The following is a 25,640-nucleotide window of genomic DNA, read 5'->3' as shown; positions in this document are numbered from 1 at the left end:
AGTATTTAGTTTTTGTTTTTTAATTATGTGTGTAAGTACCGTACAAGAGTCCCAACTGCTCCCAACCGTTCGCAGCCAATGAGACATTGATATCCCTAATTGGGCTATGTTGTGAGGCTGAAGGTAGTGGGGAAGGAAAGAAGATGGGAATTAGGAACGCAGGAATTTCTGACTATTCAGATCTGGTTACTAAAGCCATTTAAATCGACATTTCGATTCTGAAATTCAGTCGTTTGCTAAGGCTATGTTGAAAGTATTAATAAATAGTGAAATAACAAATTTATCAACTAAAATTTATTTGCGCCGGGGTTTTAATCCGTGACCTCCGGATTCGTAGCCAAGGAATATGGTGATTTAAAAAAATAGTTTAAGGTTTTTTTAGTTCCTATCACAAAGTCGGTATCCTTTACTTTTTTTAAAATTAGACTTTGGGGACGCTGTGAGAGAGTATTTTGAGGAGAAGACGGTTGTTTATCACTGGGCCAATTTCCCAGAAACGATATATGTCCAGCGTATCGGCAAAGGATTCAATTTTGATTGTAAGAATAACAAACTATAAATATTATTTTTTGTTCCCTTCAATTAATATCTGTGTCTAAATACAACAAGTATAGCCTTGATTTTTAGATTTCACACATAAATCAAGAAATACATGTTACAAAAGACATCTGTTTCTGACGATTTAATTATTTTCAGTCCAAGCTTACAACAACACTTTTTTACAGTAAATCCTTAGTTCTATATTATAAGTGTATCATTTCAATACCAAATAAGATTGTTTAGTTAGTGAATAATTATTACTAAATGCAAAATTGAAACAGAAAAATCACAATGTCTCAAAGCGAAGTTCTCGGGTTCAAGTCCTAGATGCCACCTATATTTTTCTGATTTTTGTTTTTCAAATTTTCGTTTAAAAGAATCGCTAATATTGTCTTTGAAATTTACATATTACAATTTTGGTTGTTATTCGTTAAGTTATTAAAAAAATAAACAAGTTTTTGTTATGTGTACCTACATACAGCAATATTATTAAAAACATTATTTCTATACTGGCTGATCAGTGATGTATTTGAATTACTTTATCCAGTGATTCCTGTCATTATTTAGAGTAAAAAATGTGAAACGAAATTTTGGTCTCCGGTGATTTTTTTAATATTTTTTTTACAAAAACAATTATTTTTAATTTTTCCACATAGTACGAATACTCGGGGCAGGTGGATGAGTTTGTGTATTTGGGAAGAATGTTTATGAGTTTATGAATTTGGGAAGCACGTTTATGAGTTTGTGTATTTGGGAAGCATGTTTACGAGTTTGTGTATTTGGGAAGCATGTTTATGGTAAATCTGCTAAGTAACCGACCAAACTCTCACATAGATCCTAGCTGTCCAATTCTTACTGATTTTATTTTATTTTTGTTTTTTTAAGTTTTTTGTTGAAAAAAATTTTCATTAACTTATTTTACTCCAAATAATGTCAGGAATCATTGATTAGTAAGTTAGTCTAGTTCATCCTTTAACACTCTGTATATTCAAAATGTGGCTTGTGAAACGTAGATATCGTCCAATTTCGCATGTGTTATCTTGAATGAGAATAATATGACATTTAAATTATGTTTTTGTAAAAAAATTTACGCAGTACATTAACAAGTAGTTTTTTAACAATAATATTCTCACGCAGAATATTATGTCATCCATTGAAGTCATCATTTAAAAAAATACAGATATTATTAAGTTTACTACTGTATATTGTACCATTACACATGGTTGATTACAATACTACCAAATAGGAATACCAGACTTTCTCATTGCGTATCAATTCGTATTACGTATATTCAATGAGAAGTTTCCGGCAAAAACCAGAAAATTTTAAATACCTTTTAGTTTATCTACAAAAAGCATATTATGACCGAGTTGTTAGAAAAAATGATAGAAGGTGTTATCCAAATATGAAATAAGAATCTTACGCAGGCATTCGCTTCCGTGTACGAGGGAAGCGTTGCATGTGTAGGGTGAATGGTGGTTTTAAGAGTTGGTTTGCAATCAAAAAAGATTTAAGCAAGGCTGCGTAATGACCCCATCGTTTTCAAATCTATATATGGTTATCTATATATATATATGAAAGAATTGGAAGAGGTTGTCTTGGGTGCAAAAATGAGCAGCCTGGAACCAGTGCCGATTTCTCACAGTATCGAACATTTACAGTTTATCGTGTCTAGGATGAATGAAGTGTGTATGAAGAATGAGTTAGTGATGAATATAGTCAAGGTGTTTGAAAGATAGAGTACGAAAACAGTGTATAATATAGTTGTGAATGATGAATACTAGGGGCAGGTGGATGAGTTTGTGTATGAGATGGAAAGGCTGTTAGCGATTTGAAAATAGGGTAAATTGTATTAATAGGTGATTGAACGCGGTTGGCACTAATTAAAATTAAGCAAAGCTAGCACAGCGTAGTACTGATACCAACACTGATGTATGCCAGTGATGCATGGGACTGGCAGAAGAAAGATGAAAGTAGACTAAAAATGCTGTAGATATGAGATTCCTGAGGTGTACGTGTGGTAAAACCGTTTATGATCGTGTGAGAAATTCGTAAAGAATGCAAGGCATCGTAAGCGTTATAAGTAAAGCTTAGGTAGTTTGGACAAGGAAGAACAAATGATTGAAAAAAGGAGTGTAAGAAAAATATATGACGCGAATTTGAATGGTAGTAGAAGTCGTGGACGTCCGAGGAAGACATGACACGATCAAATGAACCAAACACTTGAGTCGGGCTATGTCAAGATTCAAAATAACAGAAGGGGATATATGAAGTAAATTGAATGAAGCAAAGGGTGTGTCCTAAGATGTAGATGTTTGGCGGACCATTCTCTCCCCCTACCCCTGCAGGGAACTGCGTGATCGTAGTCAGCTAGCTATAATTATATGTTATCCCTATTTAAATAAATAAAATAAATTATTTCGTTTTGTTCACTATCTACATTGCTTGTAATGGCTTTCGTAATATTTCGTTACTAGATATTCTGAATAGCTCGGGACTTCGCACCTTCCTCTTCACAATCTCTTTCCCTTCCCTACGACCTTCAATCTAACCTAACCTACCCCAAATGTACATATAATATTTTTCACATTAAATTGTATTTTTCTTTCAATATTTCGCCTGTCAAAATCAAATGCTCAACATTAGTTATCTATTACATTATCATAAAATTACTAGATTTAGGAAGAAGTTCAAATATGATACAAAAAATACAATGACGTTCTTACCCCAATTTTTTTACAACTCATAAAGAATTTCGTATAATTTGGAATAAACACGTGCGAAGTATTTTTCGTCTTGTCTGAAAACAAATAAATTATCTGTTTTTCTAAATAAACTGACCAATCATTGTGAATCAAGTCTCGCAAAGTAGAACGATCTTATTATGATTTCACAGAATGTTTTTGAAAAGCTCGGGTGATCAATTAATCAAAATGCTAACCACGCTGTCTGCTACAAATTTGAACAAACGATTGAGATGAGCTCTTAATAATGAGGTAGATAAATCTATCTGTATAAAAATCTCGTATCACGGTGTTTGTGGTCGCACTCCTCCGAAACGGCTTGACCGATTTTTATGAATTTTTTATGTATATTTGTTAGGTATGAGAATAGGTCGCTTAGTATATTTCATACCGCTAGGTGATTAGGGTGTGATCCAGAAAAAAAATTCTACTTTTTTTGACAAAATAATTTTATACATATAACCCCAAATTTTCACCCTCCTACCCCCACCCTCCCATTTTTTAATCGCGATTTTAGTATTTTTGTATGATAAAATTTAACCGTCGTTCAAATTCAAAACAGAAAGAAATTATTTATGTTGTCGAGTGACAGATGGCGCTACGTCCGCCTCATCGAACTTTCATCCACACATGCGCAAGCCATTCACGAGAAGCGTCGCGACATTTTGACATTTCATTCGGCATTTATTATGTATCACAACGCAATGCATTCATTATTTATGTATTTAACAGCCAAAATATTGATAAGAAATAATTTATATGGCAAAACAACGTTTGCCGGGTCAGCTCGTTATATATAAAAATCTCTTTATTTAACAACAGAAAAGTTTGTGGTTTTTACGTGGCTACCCAATATATAAAAAGACCTTGATCATTTAATGCAATATAAATTCTGATACTATTTGAGATTTTCACGACTAAAAGTATTATCGTTGTCGGACAGCGTTACAGTATTCATCATCACGGCAGATGTGTAAATTGTGATGATGTTTATATATGTAGAAGTGGTACCGTGTTACAGGCGTTACTTTTTTGTGGTGTTCTGGGTTTAGTTTTGGTGCAGCCGTCTAATACCGGATACCAAGAACTATTAAGCTTAGCCCCATCGTCCCTACTACTATTTGTGGGGTTTTTGTGAATTTTAATTGCCTACGTAATTAGGTGCGCTCAATGCGTGTTGGACACGAATTCAAAATAACGGCCGGTTTCAATAAGTGCTCCGACGCAATAAAAATGCATAAAAAATCGATTACATGTTTGAAATTATCTCTTTTCAAACAAATTTGAATAATTTTTGCTCCCAATTCCCATTTTCTATGTTTTGGCTAGATTGGTACAAGCCATTTTAGATGGAAAATCTTCATTTTTTGACTACAAGTAACATAGTTCATTTTAATAAATAGTCAAATTTCAAAGGAGACATTTTTAGTAAATTTACGCTCTTGAAAAAAATTTCAGCTAAATTGATATAAACAAGTTATTAGAGCAATAAATAATCAAATCGTCTTTACCATAAGCAATAGAGTTCTTAATTTATTTCTAACACAGTTTTAACATGTGAGCAGTGAGAGACGGAGCATAGTTTACAAAAAGGCTGTCAATACAAGGCGTTACCTCAGTTGGACACGGTTCTAACTGACTTTTTTCTAAAATTTTCTTTGAATGTAAAACCATTTATTTTTATATACTAAAATATCTTTCATGGCCATCTGTGTTGTATTTCCGTAGATTTCGTATGACGAAGTTCTAACATCAAGTTTTTTAAGTTTCCATTTATTTTTTCTGACATCACTTTTAACCTTTTTCAATTACCATTCTGTTTGCATATGACAGTTGTACGTTTTTACGCGGCGCAGTTGTAGTTCGTCACTTTAGTCGGACAGGGTTCCAACTTCGCCTTACCATATTTCGAGGTGTCAAAGTTTGCAAAGACGATTTCTCATAATTTATTTAAGGCCTTCTGATTTTTAGGTTCAATCTTGTGTAAATTATTTTAGTTTAATATGTTTTAAAGGAAAATATTTAATGTGAATGTGGCCCTGTCTTGGAATGACATTTAATGTAGTAAGAACCGTGTGCAACATTGCATACGTTTCTATCTGCAATAAAATAGTAAGAATACGTCGTATTTAAATATTTTCCTATAAAATATGTTTAACAAAAATACTTTGAACGAGATTCAAGATAAAAATCAAAAATCGTCTTTGCAAACTTTGGCACTTCAAAATAATGTTAAGTGAACTTAGAACCATGTCTAACTGAGGTAATGAAGAGCTAAAAATATAAAACAATTTGTATTTCTTGTGATTTGGCGTCGCGGCGGCTGTTCAGCTCAGCGTCGCTATCCGAAACAATTACATAAATCTTCTTCTCATTGCTTAAGTCATAAATCAACCAAAAGTCAAGGCGATCTCGTTCCCAGGCCTCCTGAAAGATAATTTCAATTTTTCAATTTCAGATTTGAATGTTAATCTTCCATTAAACAAATTCCCTTACCACTTGTAGTCATTTTGTCCCACGGGATTCTTATAGCCTTTGCTATTTATTAAAAACAAAACATGAATCTTTCTTTGTTTGTATCCTATAAACTACCAGACCAATTTCACTGAAAATTTCAAATTATGTTTTTATTAGTGCGAGGAGTGTTTAGAGAATAGTTTGAACTGTAGAAGAAGTGGGACGCATCTGGAATCTGGAATAGACTCATCTCATTCTCATCTGGAATAGACTTCCCTCAGCTCTTACTAATCTACAGAATTTGGCTGAATTTAAACTGGCTTTAAAAACAAAATTATTTACAAAATCTTACCATTTATAAATTTTAACTTATTTTCAATATTTTATAGTAAGCCATATTCTAAAACTTCCGGTAATTGTTTGGTTTCGGTTGTCTCCTTATTGTACCTTTTTAAAGTGTCTGCTCAGAAAATTCTCATTTCTGAACACAAACTGCCTCCTGTTTTATATTATGTTTAGTTTTAATATTCTTTTTTTGTCCTGTCCTGCTGTTATTGTTATTCTAAGTTTTGTCATCACTTTGTATGAACAGTGTATTTAGTGTTATAATATTAGATCTGTATTGGGTAAGGCACACTATAGGAATAATTTTAAGAACCACTAATACTGAATTACCATTTTTTTAAAGTTTGTTATACGAGTAGTTGAGCGCACTTGAAGTGAAATGACACTAAACTGCGCTATATAAATGCCATGTTATTATTATTATTATTTCTTTAGTAAAAATATGGACTTCATGATATTACATGAAAGGAATGGTAGAAAATCCACGAATCAAATAATTATTTGTAGTAAAATGAGGCGTACATGATGAACGAAGATGAACATTAAATAGTAATATATTTTTTTAAAAGTAAAGGTTTTTATGCATAGCACAAAGGATAGCAAATATAATATGTCTCGACGCCATCTAGTGCAAAATTTAGCACTAACAAAGCCTTTCCTACAAAATAAAGTTGGTTGTTTACAGGCGAAACAATATTTTAAGCAGTAATTTGTTGATTGAAGTACTAGTTCAAATTGAATTATTTTGGGAATAAGGCGACGTAGCTCAGTGGTCCAGAGCACCTGACCAGACATCAGAAGGACATCAATTCCCGTCGGCTGCATTTATTTTTACTCGGGAGATATTTTCAATTTGTATTTCAGGCGACTAATTATTGCTTATAATTATTTGTTATCCTTTGTGCTATGCATAAAAACCTTGTCTTATAAACATTAGTTTATCATTAAAAAAATTATGATAATATTATTTATCAACTCAAAATATTTCACCAACAAATGTAGATGTAATATGTCTCGACGCCATCTAGTGGTAAATTTAGCACTAACAAAGCCTTTCCTGCAAAATAAAGTCGGTTTTTTACAAGTGAAAAAATATAATAAGCAGTAATTGTTGATTGAAGTACTAGTACATAAACGACGTAGCTCAGTGAACCAGAGCACCTGACCGGACATCAGAAGGTACGGCTTCAATTCCCGTCAGCAGATTTTTTTTTTTATGTTATGGAAATGAATGGTTGGACAATTAGAGGACGCCCGAGTAAGACAGGGCATGATCAAGTGAAACATATACTTATTATAATACAATAATAGTTCAATTTTACAATGCACTCATTTGACAGGTACACTAGAATTCACGGCCTCAAAATATTACCCCAAACTATTTATCCACCCGAGCAACGCTCTGTGATGTTAGCTTGTCTACAATAAAAATGTAACCTATGATATAAATTTTGGTCTGATGAAAGATTCATGTTTAACAGTTTATCGTTTGTGTTTCTTTTATAATTTATCAAGTGATAAAAATTGGGGGTGATCCTTTTTGAATAAAAACTGGTTTTCTTGACACAACTTTACATTTATTTCAAACTATTGAAACAGGTATAATATTTATAAAGAACTGTGCGAATAACACTGCTACGATCGCTCTGACTTATGAGCTTGTTTATTATCGAGTTATTGTTGAGAAAGGAACGAAAAAACACATAATGCGAGCCTTTTTAAAGACTTCAAAAACCACCACATGTAAATAAACCACTTGTCATCGTGATGTCTAGCAGTAAAAATGAAACCTGCTATACCGACCAAATTGACAATATTTTCTAAGCAAGGACTCACACCATTTTGGTTAAACGTAGTAACTTCAAATTTCTAGACTACAGATGTCGGTAGCCTGCAAAATTGAACATATTGCCAGGGGGCGGGATTCAAAAATTGCACTAAATTTTTGAATGATAATCTATTTAAAAATAAACTATAAAACAAACAGAATAAACTAAAAATTCTTAATCTAAATATACCACAAAAATACTAACAAAATAATTCAAAATAGCAGAAATTAACAAAATAAAACCCCCTTTTTTTTATGCCCTACTGGTAAACTTATAAATTTAACTGTATAAATGCTGTTGAATTACTCTATTAATTAACTAAATTAACTAGAAAATTATTAATCCTATTAAATAACCAAAAAAAAAATTCAAAAATGACTAAATTACACACGTCTGCATACTAATTTTTACATATTTAAATAGTTCAATAACACAAATAATATAGTTCACACTGAACACAACACAATTATTGTTCCTTTTTTTTCTTCTTTCTTCTCAGGTCTTCTGCTTGATCCATCCAAGGTAGAGTCGAGAAGATAAGCATCATAGTGTAATGTACATAATCAATCCTTGGTAAGGTCCGGGACGTCAATTACAGGTTTAGTGTCTGAATCCAGGGGCATCAGACATATCTTTGTGATGGGCCTCACAAAGACTCCTTGAGGTGTTTTTAGGGTAACAACTCGTATTACTCCATCCGCTCCAGGGTGTGTATGCAGAATTCGGGCCATTTTCCATAAAGGTGGAGGTAAATGATCTTCCTTTAAAATCACCAGATCGTCTTTTTGCAGTGCCCGTTGAGTGCTGGTCTGCCATTTAGTCCTCTTTTGTAGTTCCATCAGGTAATCTTGCTTCCATCTAGACCAAAAAGATTAAATTAGCGAACTGATCCTCTGATATTGAGTTAGTCTGTTGTCCGGTATCGCCCGGACGTCTCTCTCAGGAATGATACAGGATTCAGTGCCTATAAGGAAATGGTTTGGGGTAAGAGGTTGGTAATCATGGATGTCGTCGGATAAGGAAGTTAATGGACGGGAGTTCAAACAGGCCTCAATCTGACAAATTAAGGTATACAAGAGTTCAAATGTTAATGAAGAATTGTTAATGATTCTATACAAATGGAACTTTGCTGATTTTACTGCTGCTTCCCACAAACCTCCCTGATTAGGGGCTCGAGGGGTTATGAACTTCCACTCAATACCTCTGTTCACTAAATAATTTTGAATATTGTCGTTGTTTTCCCTCAAGCTGGTGTACAGCTCTTTGAGCCTGCTGCTAGCTCCTTTAAAATTACTAGCATTGTCGGAAAAGATCTTTTCAGGTTGTCCCCTACGGGATATAAACCTTTTTAAACTGTTCAAAAAAGCATTGCTAGATAAATCCGAAACTAATTCCAAGTGAACAGCCTTGGTTGAGAAGCAAATAAAGATACATAAATACGATTTTACGAGGGAAGCCTTCCTCAGCGTCCCACTTTTAATTAGAATTGGTCCGGCGTAATCTATTCCGGTGATAGCGAAAGGACGACTCGGCGTAATTCTTTCGGGTGGCAAATTTCCCATGATTTGATGACCGGTTCGGGGACGACATCTAAAACATACAATACATTTATGTAATATCTTTTTAATAGTATTTTTACCAAAGATGGGCCAAAATTTTAATCGTATTTCAGCTAACAAAGCTTGAGGTCCTGCGTGTAGGTTTACATAATGGTAGTGACGTATTATCAATTCAGTTAGCTTATGTTTAGCCGGCAAGATAATTGGGTGTTTTTGTTGGTAAGATAAATGTGTAGCCAAATTCAACCTACCGCCTACATATATTACACCATCATGTAAGAAGGGATTAAGAGATTTTAAATTACTTTTCTTGTTGACGATGCCATGGTTTTTTAATTCTTTCAATTCCTTTTGAAAGGCGTGTATTTGAGCTGATCTCAATAGACATTTCAAGCCTGATTCCAATTCAGCCACACTTAAATTGTCTGAAATTTTACCCTTAACACTTCTGCAGTTATTGACAAATCGCAATACATACGCAGTAACTCTTTTCAATTTAATAAATGATGAGAATTTTTCAAATATCTCCCATTCTTGAATATCTGTGGATAATAGAATATTTTTGCCTTTGAGTTCCGGAGGGTTTGAACACGAAATATTTGATATAGGCCAAGCGTTGACTCCCTCGGTCAACCAACTTGGTCCATTCCACCATATTGCAGAATTTATCAATTTATCTGTAGTGGTTCCTCTTGAAAGTATATCTGCTGCATTGTCGGCTGATGATACATGTCTCCATAGATCTGGATCACTAAGTTCTTGTATTTCAGCTACTCGGTTTGCAACGAAAGTAGCCCATCTCGTAGGTTGACCTTTCAGCCAGCACAACGTTATCATGGAGTCACACCAATAATTTGTGTCGATCTCCACTATATTTAGCGCTTGTTTTACATTTTTAATTAATTTCGCCAGTAGCACAGCACTACAAAGCTCCAACTTGGGCAGGGAAATACACTTCAATGGCGCCACTCTTGATTTGGACGTTATTAAATGTGAATGCCGCTTACCGACATGGTCCACTGACACCATGTAAACGCAGGCTCCGTAAGCTTTCTCAGATGAGTCGCAAAAACCGTGTAGTTGTAGATATGTAGATTGCCTGCAAATAATTTTTCTTGGTATTTTCAACACATTTAGTTGAATTAATTCTTGAAGGTAGGACCTCCAGGGTGCTAATATTTCATTAGGCAATGGATCATCCCACGCTGCTTTAGACTGCCATAACTTCTGCATTATCAATTTGGCTACAACTATAATCGGTCCTAGAAGACCTAATGGATCGAAGGTTGATGCGATGCAAGATAATATCTGTCTTTTACTCTCGGTTCGACTTGATGGTTTCATTATTACATAAGAAAAATAATCAGATTCATTATTCCATATTAATCCTAATATTTTCTCAGTCTTTGGATTGTCAGTAATAATTTTTTCAGAATTGCCTGATTCGGCAATCTTAGCTTGGCCCGACTCGGCTGACAACTCCAAGACATTGGACCTCCATTTCCTCAAGGTCATCCCCGCAGACAAAAAGATGTTGATTAATTGCTCTTTTAACTCTCTACAGGATTCCATGTCATCTCCTCCGGTTAACAAGTCATCCATATAGAAGTCATTTTCTATGACCTGACTAGCTCTAGGAAAATTTATATTGTTATCCATACCAATTTGCCGTAGACTTCTAGTGGCTAAGAAAGAGGAAGGCCCCAGACCATATGTGACTGTCTTCAGACGGTAATGCTTGAGCACCTCCTGCGGCGACTCGCGCCACACTATCTTCTGCAGGTCACGGTCCACTTCACACACGTTAATCTGGCGGTACATCTTCTCGATGTCAGCCGTCAGTACTACTTGATGTTTCCTGAAATGCAATAGTTGGGTGTATAAGTCCTTTTGTATAACAGGTCCTGTCATCAAGGCGTCATTGAGAGAAATTCCATTTGAAGTTTTGGCGGAGCCGTCAAAAACGACCCTCACTTTAGTAGTAGTGCTTGATTCTTTTATTACAGCGTGATGAGGTAAAAAATAGGATTCACGATCCCCCTTTGACTGGTCACACACCTCCATATGACCTAATTCCTCATATTCACGCATGAATTGTATATATTGTGTCTTCAATTCGGGATTTGACACAAATTTTCTTTCTAAATTTTTAAATCTTTTTTCAGCAGTGAGCAATGAACTTCCCAGCTGATCAATGCATGCTCGACGCGGTAAACTTACTACTTATCTACCGTCGTCTTGTCTAGTATGAGTACTAGCAAAACTGGCTTCACAAGCCTTTTCTTCATGATTTAGAATCTTAGTGGGATTAATCTCCTCCAATTTCCAAAATTTTTCTATTTGATGACTTATTTTATTTATAGATAAATTACAACAATCTGATACAGGCCTTTGCTTTGGGTACATGTGGATTGGTCCTGATATGATCCATCCCAGTTGCGTACGTTGAAGTGTTGGTCCCGATTCGAGTTTCAATCTATCGTTGGTTAGGATTTCCCAAAAGCTCTCCGCGCCCAACAGGATGTCGATGGGTGCAGCTATATTGAAGTTCGGGTCAGCTAGCTCCAATCCTCGTGGTAACTTGAAGTCTTTTTTCGCCATTGTCACTTGTGGTAAATTTGTTGTAATCTCCTGTAAAATCAGACATGATATTTCACTTTTATAATCAGTATGAAGCGAATTCATCTCCACTGAAATTCTCTTTTTTATGTGAGTGATGTTATTATGGATCCCAGAAACGGGTTTGTTTATCAATTCACATGGTAAATTTAATTTATTAGCAAATTCTGCTCTCATAAAATTTGACTGGGCCCCTGAATCAATCAGAATGCGGGCTTTAAAAATTTTATTGTTACTACCCACAACTCCTATGTTGGCAGTTGACAATAATATTATTTTTTCTGCTTTATCCGATGCAGAAAAATTCGATACTGAAACCTCGTTATCAGCATCCATATTGGAGGCCTCCCGCAGAGGTACCTCATTGTGTAGCAAGGTGTTGTGATTATCTTTGCCACAACGCCTGCAAGAAAAGGTTGCCTTGCAACTCTGTGCCTGGTGACCCACCTTTAAACATTTAAAACAAGCTTGGATTGATTTCGTAGCATCAATCCTCTCATGTAATTTTAATTTTAGAAATTTTTTACAATAATAAATATGGTGACCTTTCTCGTTACAATAAATGCAGTTGTTAGCCTTTACCGCTAAAAATACTGATGAATCTTTTTTGCAATTATTGTTGCCTAGTTGTGTTTTATGTAAGCTAGAAAATTTTTTCTCAGAAGCGTTCATCAGTTCCAATACTTGGGCTCTAGCAGATAAACATTTTAAGAATTCCTTTAACGTAGGTAATTCGTCTTGTAATGTATATTGTTCCCAATTTTTTCGGGTAGCTGCGTCTAATTTATTTGATATTATATAAATAACCAATGGATCCCATTGATCTACCTTGACCCCGATATTTTGTAATGCCTTTAAACTAACGTTTGTTTCATCAATTAGATACCTCAATGCTACAGGCTCTTCTTGTTTCATGTCTTTTAATGAAAATAGAGCTTGGATGTGTTTATGAACGGTAGTTCTTAAATTTGCATAACGTTCATTTAATAATTCCAAAGCGGAAATGTAATTTAATTCAGAAATTTCTAGATTAGCAATTATCTTTAATGCGTTTCCCTTTAAAGTTGATTGCAAATAAAAGAATTTTTGTACGTTGCTTAAAGTACTATTGTTATGGACTAAAGTCTTGAAGGTTTCGACGAAATTAACCCAATTTTTCTGATCGCCATGAAATTCCCGTAATTGGAGGTTGGGTAGTTTAATTTCCACCTTACTTTGATCGACGGATTCTATCGCACCTTTGGCCGTTGCCAAAACTGAGAAATATTGGTTTTCGAAAGCTTCTCGTTGACTATAATTTTCAATTTCGTCTGAATCCGGTAACATTTCAATTTTCTGTTGAACTGCTTCGAATTCATCTAACAATGATTTCACCCGCTCATATCTTAATTTAATTTCATTTACCGACAATGCATTTAAGGAATCCGCGAATCGGGTTAGTTTTCCTTTGATTACGCCGCGTTTGTTTATTAATGACTTCATATTTTCCATTTTTAATTATATTTTGTTAATATCGGTTGACAATTATTTTATTTTAGCAAACACCCGTTTGAAAGAATACCACGACAACCTTGACAATACTATTTGAGAACACTATTCAATAATATTATATTCTTATTTTCAAGTGGGTAGTGATTTTATTTATAATATTGACTCTATTTAAGATTAATCTCGTTTAAATTACATGAGACCTGAATAAACATAAAATGGATGATAGGAAGGAAAGCACTGAATACTTATCTCAGATTTGCGATGTGGTCCACTTTCCTTAATGATTTCCAGTTTCAATCAATTTTGTATCCTTTTGGCTGCTGGTTCTTTGTTTTTTTTACATACAATCTCCTGATCGTAATCCGGTTGAAGGATCAAATGATAAAAATTGGGGGTGATCCTTTTTGAATAAAAACTGGTTTTCTTGACACAACTTTACATTTATTTCAAACTATTGAAACAGGTATAATATTTATAAAGAACTGTGCGAATAACACTGCTACGATCGCTCTGACTTATGAGCTTGTTTATTATCGAGTTATTGTTGAGAAAGGAACGAAAAAACACATAATGCGAGCCTTTTTAAAGACTTCAAAAACCACCACATGTAAATAAACCACTTGTCATCGTGATGTCTAGCAGTAAAAATGAAACCTGCTATACCGACCAAATTGACAATATTTTCTAAGCAAGGACTCACACCATTTTGGTTAAACGTAGTAACTTCAAATTTCTAGACTACAGATGTCGGTAGCCTGCAAAATTGAACATCAAGTAGACTTTATTTAGGATATTTTATAAAACCTGCTTTCAAAATATATCTTGAATAGAATACGTAAAAATGATTTGGAACACGAGTTAACTCCAATCGTACCAAACTCGATAAGCTTTTATTAAGAATGAGTACACAATTTAATAATATACGCTGATTTATTTGGACGGGTGACGGGGACGAATAAAACTTAAAACAAAAATAGATAAACAACAATGAATTGACACTGGATGAGTTGTTTCGGAGAATTTGAACAATTCTTCAAATTTCAACGTTCATTTTGAGGTTCTATGAAAGTCCCATTCAAGTTCTGTTATTGTACCACTATAGGCTAGCCGCTTGATAGAACTGAAATAATAACAGTACTTGAAAAAATCTTTCACAAAACTTGAAAATTAACTGTGAAATTTGAAGAATTAATCAAATTCTCCGAAACAACCCGCCCAGTGTCTAATCATTGTTGTTTATATATTTTTGTTTTAAGTTTTTAATCGTATTTTAATGTTTTCAAACAATTGTATATATTCACCTAAGTACCATGTTATCTACTTTTAGGGACGCATGAATTTTATAAAGGTTTATTATCGTGTTGAAAACATAATAAAACAACATTTACTAGATGGATAATTGTCCAAAGAAGTGAAGCTAGCAGTTCACAATGGAGTGTTGGTACCTACCCTGATGTATGGCAGTGAGACTTGGACCTGATAGAGAAAGAACGAAAGCAGACTGAACACTGAAAGAATGCAAGGCTGAAGTATGCGTAATTGGTAATATTAAGAAAGGGTTTGGTCATGAAGCGAGAATAAACAAAGAAAGGTGTGTAAGGAGAATGTATGACGTGAATGTGAACGGTAGTAGAAGTCGGGGATGCCCGATGAAGACATGGGATTTTGACATTTTTAAACAATATATTTTTAAAATTTTGTTTCAGTTATGGCCAAGCAGGCAGAGAGCGAAGCGGAGAAGAGACCAGCGACCCCTGATGAAGATGAAGAGGACCCCATAGCAGACCTCATCGGAAACTATGGCCCTTGGCAGCTCAAGTTAACCTTTCTGCTTTCCCTCTGCTCCTTTCCCTGCACCTTCCATATATTCTCGCCAACTTTTATCGTAAGTATTAGTATTATTCTTGCACTCATAAAGAAAATATGAAACGTACCCAGCTACAGAAAAATAATTAGTTAATCCCTAAAGTTACTGACATTTTGCAATATACCACTCTAGGAAAACTGTCAGAATACAGATTATATTTGATTGAAAACAATAGAGTCAATGAATAAACTTATAGAGATTTTAAATACTAAAAATGAAAAAAATACTCTACCTTTAATGTACATAGGTATTACAATGTAAGCAAAAACAAAAGAAAAAGTAAACAATCAAAAAAGTGAAAACAGTAAAAGTAAGTATTTGTAATTTTTGAATCAAGAGCCAGTTTGATTCTTTATGTTTTCAAGGTAGAGTTGAAAATATTTATTTATTGTTATTAAGTTTAATTTGTAGAACTCCATTAAATTTTTTATTTTTTATATATTCAATATATAATATAAACTAAATAAATATTATAAACCCAATAACAATATTATTGAATATATAAAAAATAAAAAGAGTTGAAAATGTTTACATGTCGAAGGTTGTTGACTGTTTTGCAGATACGTCCCATAAATGAATTTTGTGCATACTTAGGGCCAGTTCTCCAGTATCGTAAATACTGCATAAATTATTCGATATATTATAATATTTATCATAGTTATGTATGATAAAAAAGAAGCCACTGATAAAAAAGAAACTAAAAATTTAAATTAGAATCATTTTTTATTATTTTCAGGCAGCTAACGAGGACTTCTGGTGCGCCAGACCTCCCAATTTATCCGATGTGCCCCTTGATATTTGGAGAAACGTGAGCCAACCACAAGGAAGCTGTATGATTACCGATCTCAGTTGGTTGGACATCTCTATTGACCAAATCCTGGGTGGAAACTTACCACCTGGAGAACAGATAGAATGCACCGAGTGGGAATGGGACACAAGCATCCTAGGAAATACCATTGTGTCCGAATGGAATCTTGTTTGCGACAGAGCGTATTTGAACACCCTGGCAGAGGTGTTGTTCCTGTTTGGTGTCGCTGTTGGAGGAGTAGTCAGCGGCATGCTATCAGACCGCTTTGGACGAAAAAAAACCCTGATCTCAGCTTTGGTAACACAAACCCTTTTGGCAATTGGAATCACCTTCTGTCCTTGGTACGAGTTATACTTGATTCTTCGTATCTTACTTGGGTTCTTGAGTGTGTCTGTTGTATTCTCCGGGTTCGTCTTGTCCATGGAGCTAGTTGGAGGGAAATGGAGGACCATCGCAGGAGTGTGTAACTTTTTCCCGCTGCCAGTCTCCTATTGCTTGGTATCAGCTCTGTCGATGGCCTTACCGAACTGGAGACACCTACAACTTGCCCTCTCGCTGCCTGGGATACTTCTTATTACGTTGTGGTAAGAAAAACATCGTAATTTTTTTTAAACATATTGAATAAACAAAATGTATTTCCCTTCTACAGGCATCATTGCACGAATGTTAATCCGAGAAATTTCAAAATGTATTTCGACTTATAGGTGGGTTATTCCAGAATCTCCGAGATGGCTCCTCACGATGGGACGCATTGGAGAAGTGAAAGAAATCGTTCAGCAGGCGGCCAAGTTCAATAAGCGGCAGCTTCCGGCAGCACTGGATAAGATCCTGCAACCTGGAGGAAAACCTTTGGAGGCTGAGATGCAAACCTACGGAGTGTTGGACCTCTTCAGGAAGCCCAGCACTAAAATAACCATCTGTATCTTCATAATATGGGGAGCAACAACTCTAGTGTACTACGGACTCGTGTTGAACATCAGCGCTTTCGGAGGAGATCTCCACATCACGTCCATATTATCTGGAGTGGTTGAGATACCAGCTCTCGCTTTGAGCATCCCGGTCCTCATGAAACTTGGAAGGCGTTGGCCGATTTGCTTCTCAATAGTGTTTGCAGGAGTCGGGTGTATCGGAGTCGCTTTGGTGGATGCCTTTGAAGGCGAACTCTGGTTGAAGATTACTTTTGTGATGATCAGCAAATTCGCAATCAGTGCGACAAATGGTGTTCTTCCGATGTACACGGCTGAATTGTATCCAACATTGATGAGGAATCTGGGAGTCGGAGCCAGTCAAGTTATGGCCGGAGCGACTCTCGTCTGCATTCCGTATATCTGGACAATAGTAAGTGAAAAAACACGTTATCAATTACATAAAAAAATATATTATGCTATCCTTGTTGGAACCACACGTTTTGTTTTCAATTCATTGCTTGGCATTCAATAATATTTTCAGCATGGTCATGAAAGAAATGATACACAGTATATACAATGCAGACAAACAAAAGGAAGTGCATTTTTTTACAATGACACGCTCTTATTCATTGCATTGTTTCTTGAATTTGGTTTGAAGGACTTCTTTAGATGTTGACACAATAACATGCGAATACTTTTCTATGTCCTTCTTTTAAAGTTTAAATCTGTGCTTTGAATAAGAAGTAGATTCATGACAATATAATTAGCGTTACTAAATAATCAATTGATTAGATATTAATGACAATATCGCCTGGCTAAGTACTTATTTGTTAATTCTTATTAATTTTCATCATATGTTTACCCTGACAAAGAAACCATCAGTTTCGAAACATTCCGATTTTTTTTTAATAAATGGTGGTGTATACAAAGTATTTTATTTTATTCAAATTAAAATACGCCAAAAAGCAATTGTTGATGAAAGGATTAAAATTATTTTGTAGCTTAAATGTTATTTTTATTTCCAGAAAACTCCATTCCCAATGGTCGTGATGGGAACTCTAGGAGTTCTGGGAGGAATGTGCGTGCTATTGCTTCCTGAAACTGCCAACAAATCCCTCACCAGTACGCCGTATGAAGAAAGGTAAACAAAAACTTCCTGACTGATAACACTGTCACGAAAATTAGGAAAGGAAGTATGTTACGTATTTAGAACAATTTAACGATAATGCAGTACAAAATAACCGGAGCCGGGACGAGTAAGTTACAGGAGCCGGGACGCATATTTCCCTTTCCGTGTTCAATAGGAGGCAGTAGGTACTGCCTTGAAACATGCACGGGTTAGTTAGCAACGCAAACTCCAACGAGCTCAATCAATGCGCATGGTAATTATAAACCCGTGCACGATTGGAGGATGCGCGCCTTCAATTGAACACGAGTTTAGAAAGAGAATTTTCGTAACAAACACGTGCGTGTTTCAAGGCAGTACTGCCTCCTATTGGACACGAAAAATGAAGTGCGCGGCTGGGGATACGCAGAACGCGTCTGCCGCGTTCATACAAATCAGATGCCTAGCGGCCATTTGTATTTTTCAATACTAAAGCCATGTTTAACATTGGACTGAAATGTAACGCTCGATATATGATATTGATTTCATGAACATCTACATAAATATTTCTATTTCCACTTTCGCTTCTTATAATTGATTAATTTAACACCTTAAAGCGTTCTAAATGCCACGACCCAGTGGGACTATTATTGTATTTTGTTATATGAATACCGCAACTGCTCCCAACCATCTGGAGTAGTTGACATAGAAAGACAAAAAAAGAGGGGAAAGAATAAAAGAACGAAGTGGTAGAGGGAGGTAGGTAAAGTACCGGGCTTAAAACTATTTCAAGCAAGGTTTCAATCCGGAATGTGGCCTTTTACCAGGGTGATACTGAAGGTATCTACATCTCATGCTGTAAATATAATAGTTACACACTCTTACTTCAGTCCGTGAGAGCATTTTTTGTTAAAGGTGTTTGCCTTAACAATCACCATTAGTTTTGTTTTTTATTTCTTTTTTTCAAAAGTTATAATGTTTTTTTTTTCAAAAACACATGTTGTTACTGGTCACTCAGCCGAGTAACCAACCAACTTCTCAAATCGACCCTAGCTCTCCAATTCATAATTATTTCATATTTTTTTTCTTTTGAAAGAAACATTACAAACTTCACCGGAGATTTTTTATTTATTTAAATTTTTTACTCCATATAATGTCAGGAATCACTGGTTATAGCAAGTCAAGTACGTCCCTTAATACCCTGTATATTGAATCAAAGCATCAGATCACAAATGGCCATCTCTAGAGCAGCTATGGGCAGCATCTGGACAGCATAATATTTGCTTAATATTTTTTAGGATCAGTGTCTATAAATTTATAAATAAAGAATAAACGACGAATTTTAATATACTTTTTTTTTATTTTATCCAACCATCAAATACTCAATTGGACATCCTGTACAAAAGGTCAAGATATCATCACACTAATATTATTCTTATATCTTTCCAGACCAGTATCGCCACAGAATCAAACTGCCACAAATCACAATGGACCCTTCACGATAGGCGAGACCAAATCGGCGTAAATCCACACAAATTAACCCGTGTAGGATTACAATAAGTTTCCCGTTAATAACGTCTTATAAATAACCGCACCGTAAAAAGATTTTATGCGCACATTCTCAGTCGCAGTGGTGGGTGATTTCGTACGAATATGTTAGCTTAAGTTGATTGATTGTATGTTAACCCCTCAGGCATATTCTGTCAGAATTTGTGTGTATCACCGCTTTTCAATAAAATCCAAATAAACTGAATATTTCTGAACGTAAACAAAAATAAAAATAAAATAAAAACTGATTTAGAAAGGTGATAAAATACGCATTCAAATTTTATTATTAGAAATAAACACATAAACTTTATGCATTAAAAATTAAATGCAAACAAAAATAAAATATAAAATGGCTCACATTACATTTTTCGTCTAAACACCGAACTAAAATAAGTGATAACGAAATAACACTCATTTTATTGGACAAATATATTATAATAATATTTGTCACCTCATTTTTTTATAAAAAATTCATTTAAATAAAAAATTGGCGAAGTTTCATAAAATTTTAAATATAAAGCATGGTGTTTTCTCTTTCTTTTTTACATCTATTTTTATCATAGTTCTCACCGTAACAGTAAGAGAGACTCAAAGGTTTCTTTGCGATCATATGAGCTGTTCCCAAAAGCGAACAAATTATCCTGAAGGGGTTAAGCAGATTATTATAGAACTCCCTACATATCACAAATTTCACAAGACAGTATTTTCTAATTATTTTTATATATACCCTAATTAATTCTATATACCTATGTTAATTACGCACTTATGAGTACTACTTGAAACCAGATATTTTAGAAACATAAAACATAGCAATAAGCATTCAAAAAATGTTTTGAAAATTAGGGTCTTTTTATAGAACTTTATTTCAACCACGTGTAAGTACATTGCTTTTATTTCAACATCTCAAACCGGTTTCGGCGCAAGTGTGTCTTTGTCATGGCGGATATAAACATAACACATGAAATGTTTCATGGTCGATGGCCCGGTGGGTAGGACCAAAATCTCCTAGATCACAAAGCCAGGATACTCATTCAAAGCAGCCTTCTAACTTGTATGGGATTTTTTTGTTCAAAAAAATTTCTTTTAATTTTTTTTTCATTTTATCCTTATTTATTAAAGCATCTTAAAAAGTTTTAATTACTTTAAAAAAAAATAACTATAAGTATTTTTTGAGTTTTCATACAAAGTTAGGAGGCCGATTTTATTCAGTGTACCGGCCTTGTTTTCTAGGAGGTTTCGATAGGACGTTCGATGTGATTTACATCTTAACATATTTTATATCAAATAATATTATGTGTTGTAAATTGTATTATATTTGATTAACGTAATATTACGTCACACTACATAATGGTACAAAGAGAAAAATTAATATTGCTAATTTATTTTCTCTTCAAATTATTAGTAATCATGTTAAAAACGGGATTGCAGGCCGTTTCCTGAAAAACTTTTAGTGAATTCCTAATATATAAGAACACCTGTCCATGCACTTGCCTTGATAATATAAAATTACGAAATATTAAGAATTTTATGAACACGTGTTCCGACATCATGATAATACATTCGTATTTTACTAAAAGCTTATCAGATTCTATCAATTCATTCGTTAAGGGCCTGCAATCCCGTTTTTAACCGGATTACTAATAATTTTAAGTTATTCTTAATAAATCAGCAGTACTCAGTTTTCTCCGCGTAACGTTTACAATTGCACTGTTGCATCGAAACCGGTTGGCGTGATGATATTTAAAGTGACGTAGATGCACGGAGTTACAGTGTTTCAAAATAAATACATATATTTTGTGTTGAAAAAACACCAAATTGCTACTACACAAAATGACCTTTTGTACATTGTGGGTATTTCAATATTATTTTTTGGAAACCTTCTATCCAACATTCACAGTAATTAATATTATTTTCTGGAAACCTTCAATCCAACATTCACAGTAATTAATATTATTTTCTGGAAACCTTCAATCCAACATTCACAGTAATTAATATTATTTTTTTGGAAACCTTCAATCCAACATTCACAGTAATTAATATAATTTTTGGAAACCTTCAATCCAACATTCACAGTAATTAATATAATTTTTGGAAACCTTCAATCCAACATTCATAGTAATTAATATAATTTTTGGAAACCTTCAATCCAACATTCACAGTAATTAGTATTATTTAAAAAAAAACCTTCAATCCAACATTCACAGTAATTAATAAACAATTATTCCAAGTAGGGGAAAGCAATTGGTTTTGAGAGTGTTTTAAGTTCTTTAGATAAATTTGATTTATTTTTATGTCGATAAAAAACGTACTTATAGATGATTATTTTGTACTTATTTGCTAAATATTAGTTATTTAAACTTGAATGTAATGCTGGCATTAAAAGTAAATAATATGTTATTTTATTTTTATATTTTAAGTAAAACATGTACAGTATTGTACAGTCTTTGATTTATTCGTTCCATTTAAATAGTTTTTTATATTTCAATATCATTTTCTAGTCTCCGTAAATGTTTATTATCATATATTATTATGTATTTTAGTTTGTAATAAATGTATGATTTAACTAACATTAGCAATAATTGCCAGATGTTCGAAAACCAACAAATATGTCTCTACGTTTTATTGTTAATAATTCTATAGTATTATGAACAATATGACATCACTGAATAGATAAAATAGTGGAAGTGTGATGTGGGCGTGTCAAGTAAGCATTTATTTTCCTTACTTCTGGTGAATTTGAAACATTTTCAAATCTCAAAATACTTTCTTGGGCAGATTGACAATTTCAAAAGCCTACCAGAAGCATAGAAAATGAAATTTTTTATGAAAAATAATTTTCCGCAAATACAAGAAATTGATTTTCAATAACATTTAATTCCTCGATGCAACCGAATCTTGTTTTGATTTCTCTTTTTCAAATTATTGTTTAAGAGTCGCTACTATTGTCTTAGATTATCCCTCATTAAATTATTCCAAAAAAAATATTCACAACATGTATGTCGCACAATAAAATTAAAATGGATATATTTATCCAAGACATTTCATAGATTACAGTTAGTTCTGGAAAAATTTTGCAATCACAGATAAAGTTAGCCACTAAAAATATGCGTTAAGAAAATTGAAAACAAGAAATAAAAAAAATTGGCAGTAAGTGCCTGGATATTGCAAAAAAATTGGGGCACTGCATTTATTTTGGTTGTAGCAATGGCACAATTAACACTTCTGCAAGTGCCAAAAAAAAAAAAAATAGGTATTTAGATAACTTTAGTAGTTCTTATATGACCGTAGGGGATACGGTTGAATTAGCTCTGTGGTAAATACGGAAGGCTGAGGACCCGAGTTCATTACCTAGATGCTACTCTTACTGGCGTTTCTGTTTGGAATTTTTGTTTCAGAGTCGCCAATATTGTCTTCAATGATTAAATATTACAATTTTGTCAAGTTATTCCAAAAATTAATAAATAAATTAAACGATATGTACAGATCACACTTCTAGAGATTGACTGTTCAGTGTATGATACGAACACATTTTCACTCATAGCAAAAAAACACGCACTTTAATTATTCTTATTGATTAAAAAAAAACTATTTATAAAAAGCTATTTTGTTGTATTATAAATGTTTCATGCAAATATTGTTTTAACCATGACCTGAATTGTTTGAATGCTGAAATATGATATCATTTAAATCAACGAGTGCTCATTGCTCACTCAGGTGTTAACTTTGCCACACAGCATACAATTTATTATGAAATAAAAATTTATAACTTGTAAACTAATTAGAATCTTTTCTAAGTTTCAACGTCGTATTAAGATCACATATTTTCTCGAATAGCAGTTTTATAATATTAATATAATTCCTGCAAACTTCAATTTTGTACATTATCAGATTACGATATAATTTTATATAAATGTAAAGAGTTTTAATAAATGTAATAAATTTCAATTAGATTGTTTTATTTTCAACAAATATTTAGTTTCGGGAAGGCAAAATATATAATAATATAACTTATAATGGATATATTTTTTATTTGATATTTTCATCGCCAAAAGCATTATAGTAATTTATTTATTTTTCGGGTTTGTCGTGTTGCCCTACCTCCTTATTTAAGCAATGTTTCCTACAGAATTAAAGTATTAAAAAGGGCTTGAAAAAATTAAATCTATTTTCTGATGCGGTCTTTTTATGTCTTGTATTTCTAGGTCAATTCACCCATTTCATTTCTCAATGCACCTCAACCGCATGCTATAGAACTTTGAAAGATAAGAAACATGAAAAGATTTTATTTGTTCTATAATCTATGACAATTGTTCTCGGGCGAAGCTGGGCGGTAACCTCAAAGTGATATACTACAGTGTCATGCGAAACCGCATGAGCCGCTGAATGTAGGTTTAACGACAATAATAATATATAGAACTGATACCTACTATTCAAAGGACGGGTAAATATTGAAAACGCCCATGATTTATCTATTTTACCCCACTGCAAACATTTATTTTCTACTCCAATAGTTGAAAGAAAATGCTGCGAAAACCATAAAAAAAGTTGGTTCTTGGATAAAAGTACTTAATTTTATTCAGGAAACTTCCCTTTAGAATGCTATGGCTTATCTATACGTGCCTGAAAACTTCAGCCGTAGTCTTCCACACGGTACCACATACCACACGGAAGAACAAAAGTACATAATTTTATTCAGGAAACTTCCCTTTAGAATGCTATGGATTATCTATAGGTGCCTGAAAACTTCAGCAGTAGTCTTCAACACGTTACCACATACCACACGGTAGAACAAAAGTACATAATTGTATTCAGGGAACTTCGCCTCAGAATGCTATGGCCTATCTATACGTTCCTGAAAACTTCAGCAGTAGTCTTCCACACGTACCACATACCACACGGTAGAACAAAAGTACATAATTTTATTCAGGAAACTTCCCTTTAGAATGCTATGGCTTATCTATACGTGCCTGAAAACTTCAGCCGTAGTCTTCCACACGGTACCACATACCACACGGAAGAACAAAAGTACATAATTTTATTCAGGAAACTTCCCTTTAGAATGCTATGGATTATCTATAGGTGCCTGAAAACTTCAGCAGTAGTCTTCAACACGTTACCACATACCACACGGTAGAACAAAAGTACATAATTGTATTCAGGGAACTTCGCCTCAGAATGCTATGGCCTATCTATACGTTCCTGAAAACTTCAGCAGTAGTCTTCCACACGTACCACATACCACACGGTAGAACAAAAGTACATAATTTTATTCAGGAAACTTCCCTTTAGAATGCTATGGCTTATCTATACGTGCCTGAAAACTTCAGCCGTAGTCTTCCACACGGTACCACATACCACACGGAAGAACAAAAGTACATAATTTTATTCAGGAAACTTCCCTTTAGAATGCTATGGATTATCTATAGGTGCCTGAAAACTTCAGCAGTAGTCTTCAACACGTTACCACATACCACACGGTAGAACAAAAGTACATAATTGTATTCAGGGAACTTCGCCTCAGAATGCTATGGCCTATCTATACGTTCCTGAAAACTTCAGCAGTAGTCTTCCACACGTACCACATACCACACGGTAGAACAAAAGTACATAATTTTATTCAGGAAACTTCCCTTTAGAATGCTATGGCTTATCTATACGTGCCTGAAAACTTCAGCAGTAGTCTTCCACACGGTACCACATACCACACGGAAGAACAAAAGTACATAATTTTATTCAGGAAACTTCCAAAAAAAAAATTTTAATGTAACAATTTCGGTTTCATTTGCAATGCTATGGCTTATCTATACGTGCCTGAAAACT

General features: G+C 34.0%; 2 protein-coding genes across 3 annotated transcripts in view; one reads left to right on the top strand and one right to left on the bottom strand.

The window, feature by feature from the left end:
- LOC149420053 (organic cation transporter protein-like) overlaps positions 1–23,741 on the top strand; it is a 141,399-nt gene extending 117,658 nt beyond the window's left edge. For both annotated transcript variants that reach the window (XM_089637455.1, XM_089637457.1), the window contains exons 2-6: positions 15,291–15,469; positions 16,188–16,843; positions 16,964–17,597; positions 18,193–18,308; positions 19,722–23,741. In XM_089637455.1, coding sequence (XP_089493581.1) covers positions 15,291–15,469; positions 16,188–16,843; positions 16,964–17,597; positions 18,193–18,308; positions 19,722–19,797 — 1,661 coding nt within the window. In that variant the 3' untranslated portion in view covers positions 19,798–23,741. The remainder of the gene's footprint in view (positions 1–15,290; positions 15,470–16,187; positions 16,844–16,963; positions 17,598–18,192; positions 18,309–19,721) is intronic.
- LOC149420054 (uncharacterized) lies at positions 8,452–11,675 on the bottom strand. The gene is made up of 2 exons (XM_089637459.1): positions 11,136–11,675; positions 8,452–8,773 (listed from the first exon to the last, which is right to left on the bottom strand). Exons 1-2 carry the CDS (start codon positions 11,563–11,565, stop codon positions 8,754–8,756), a joined length of 450 nt encoding a protein of 149 aa, XP_089493585.1. The 5' UTR covers positions 11,566–11,675; the 3' UTR covers positions 8,452–8,753.
- Positions 23,742–25,640: the final 1,899 nt, after the last annotated feature.

Source organism: Hesperophylax consimilis, chromosome 11 (assembly GCF_061612785.1).
Source record: "Hesperophylax consimilis isolate HC1 chromosome 11, BYU_Hcon_1.0, whole genome shotgun sequence".
NCBI classification, from domain to species: Eukaryota; Metazoa; Arthropoda; class Insecta; order Trichoptera; family Limnephilidae; genus Hesperophylax; species Hesperophylax consimilis.
This window is presented reverse-complemented; position numbering and strand designations above follow the sequence as displayed.

Excerpts from the sequence above, each read along its gene's own strand:
- LOC149420054 (XM_089637459.1), bottom strand. The coding sequence starts at position 11,565 with ATGCGTGAATATGAGGAATTAGGTCATATGGAGGTGTGTGACCAGTCA. Across the intron at positions 8,774-11,135 it reads TAGAAGTCTACGGCAAATTG|ATGGAAGCAAGATTACCTGA; the intron begins GTATGGATAACA and ends TTTTTGGTCTAG.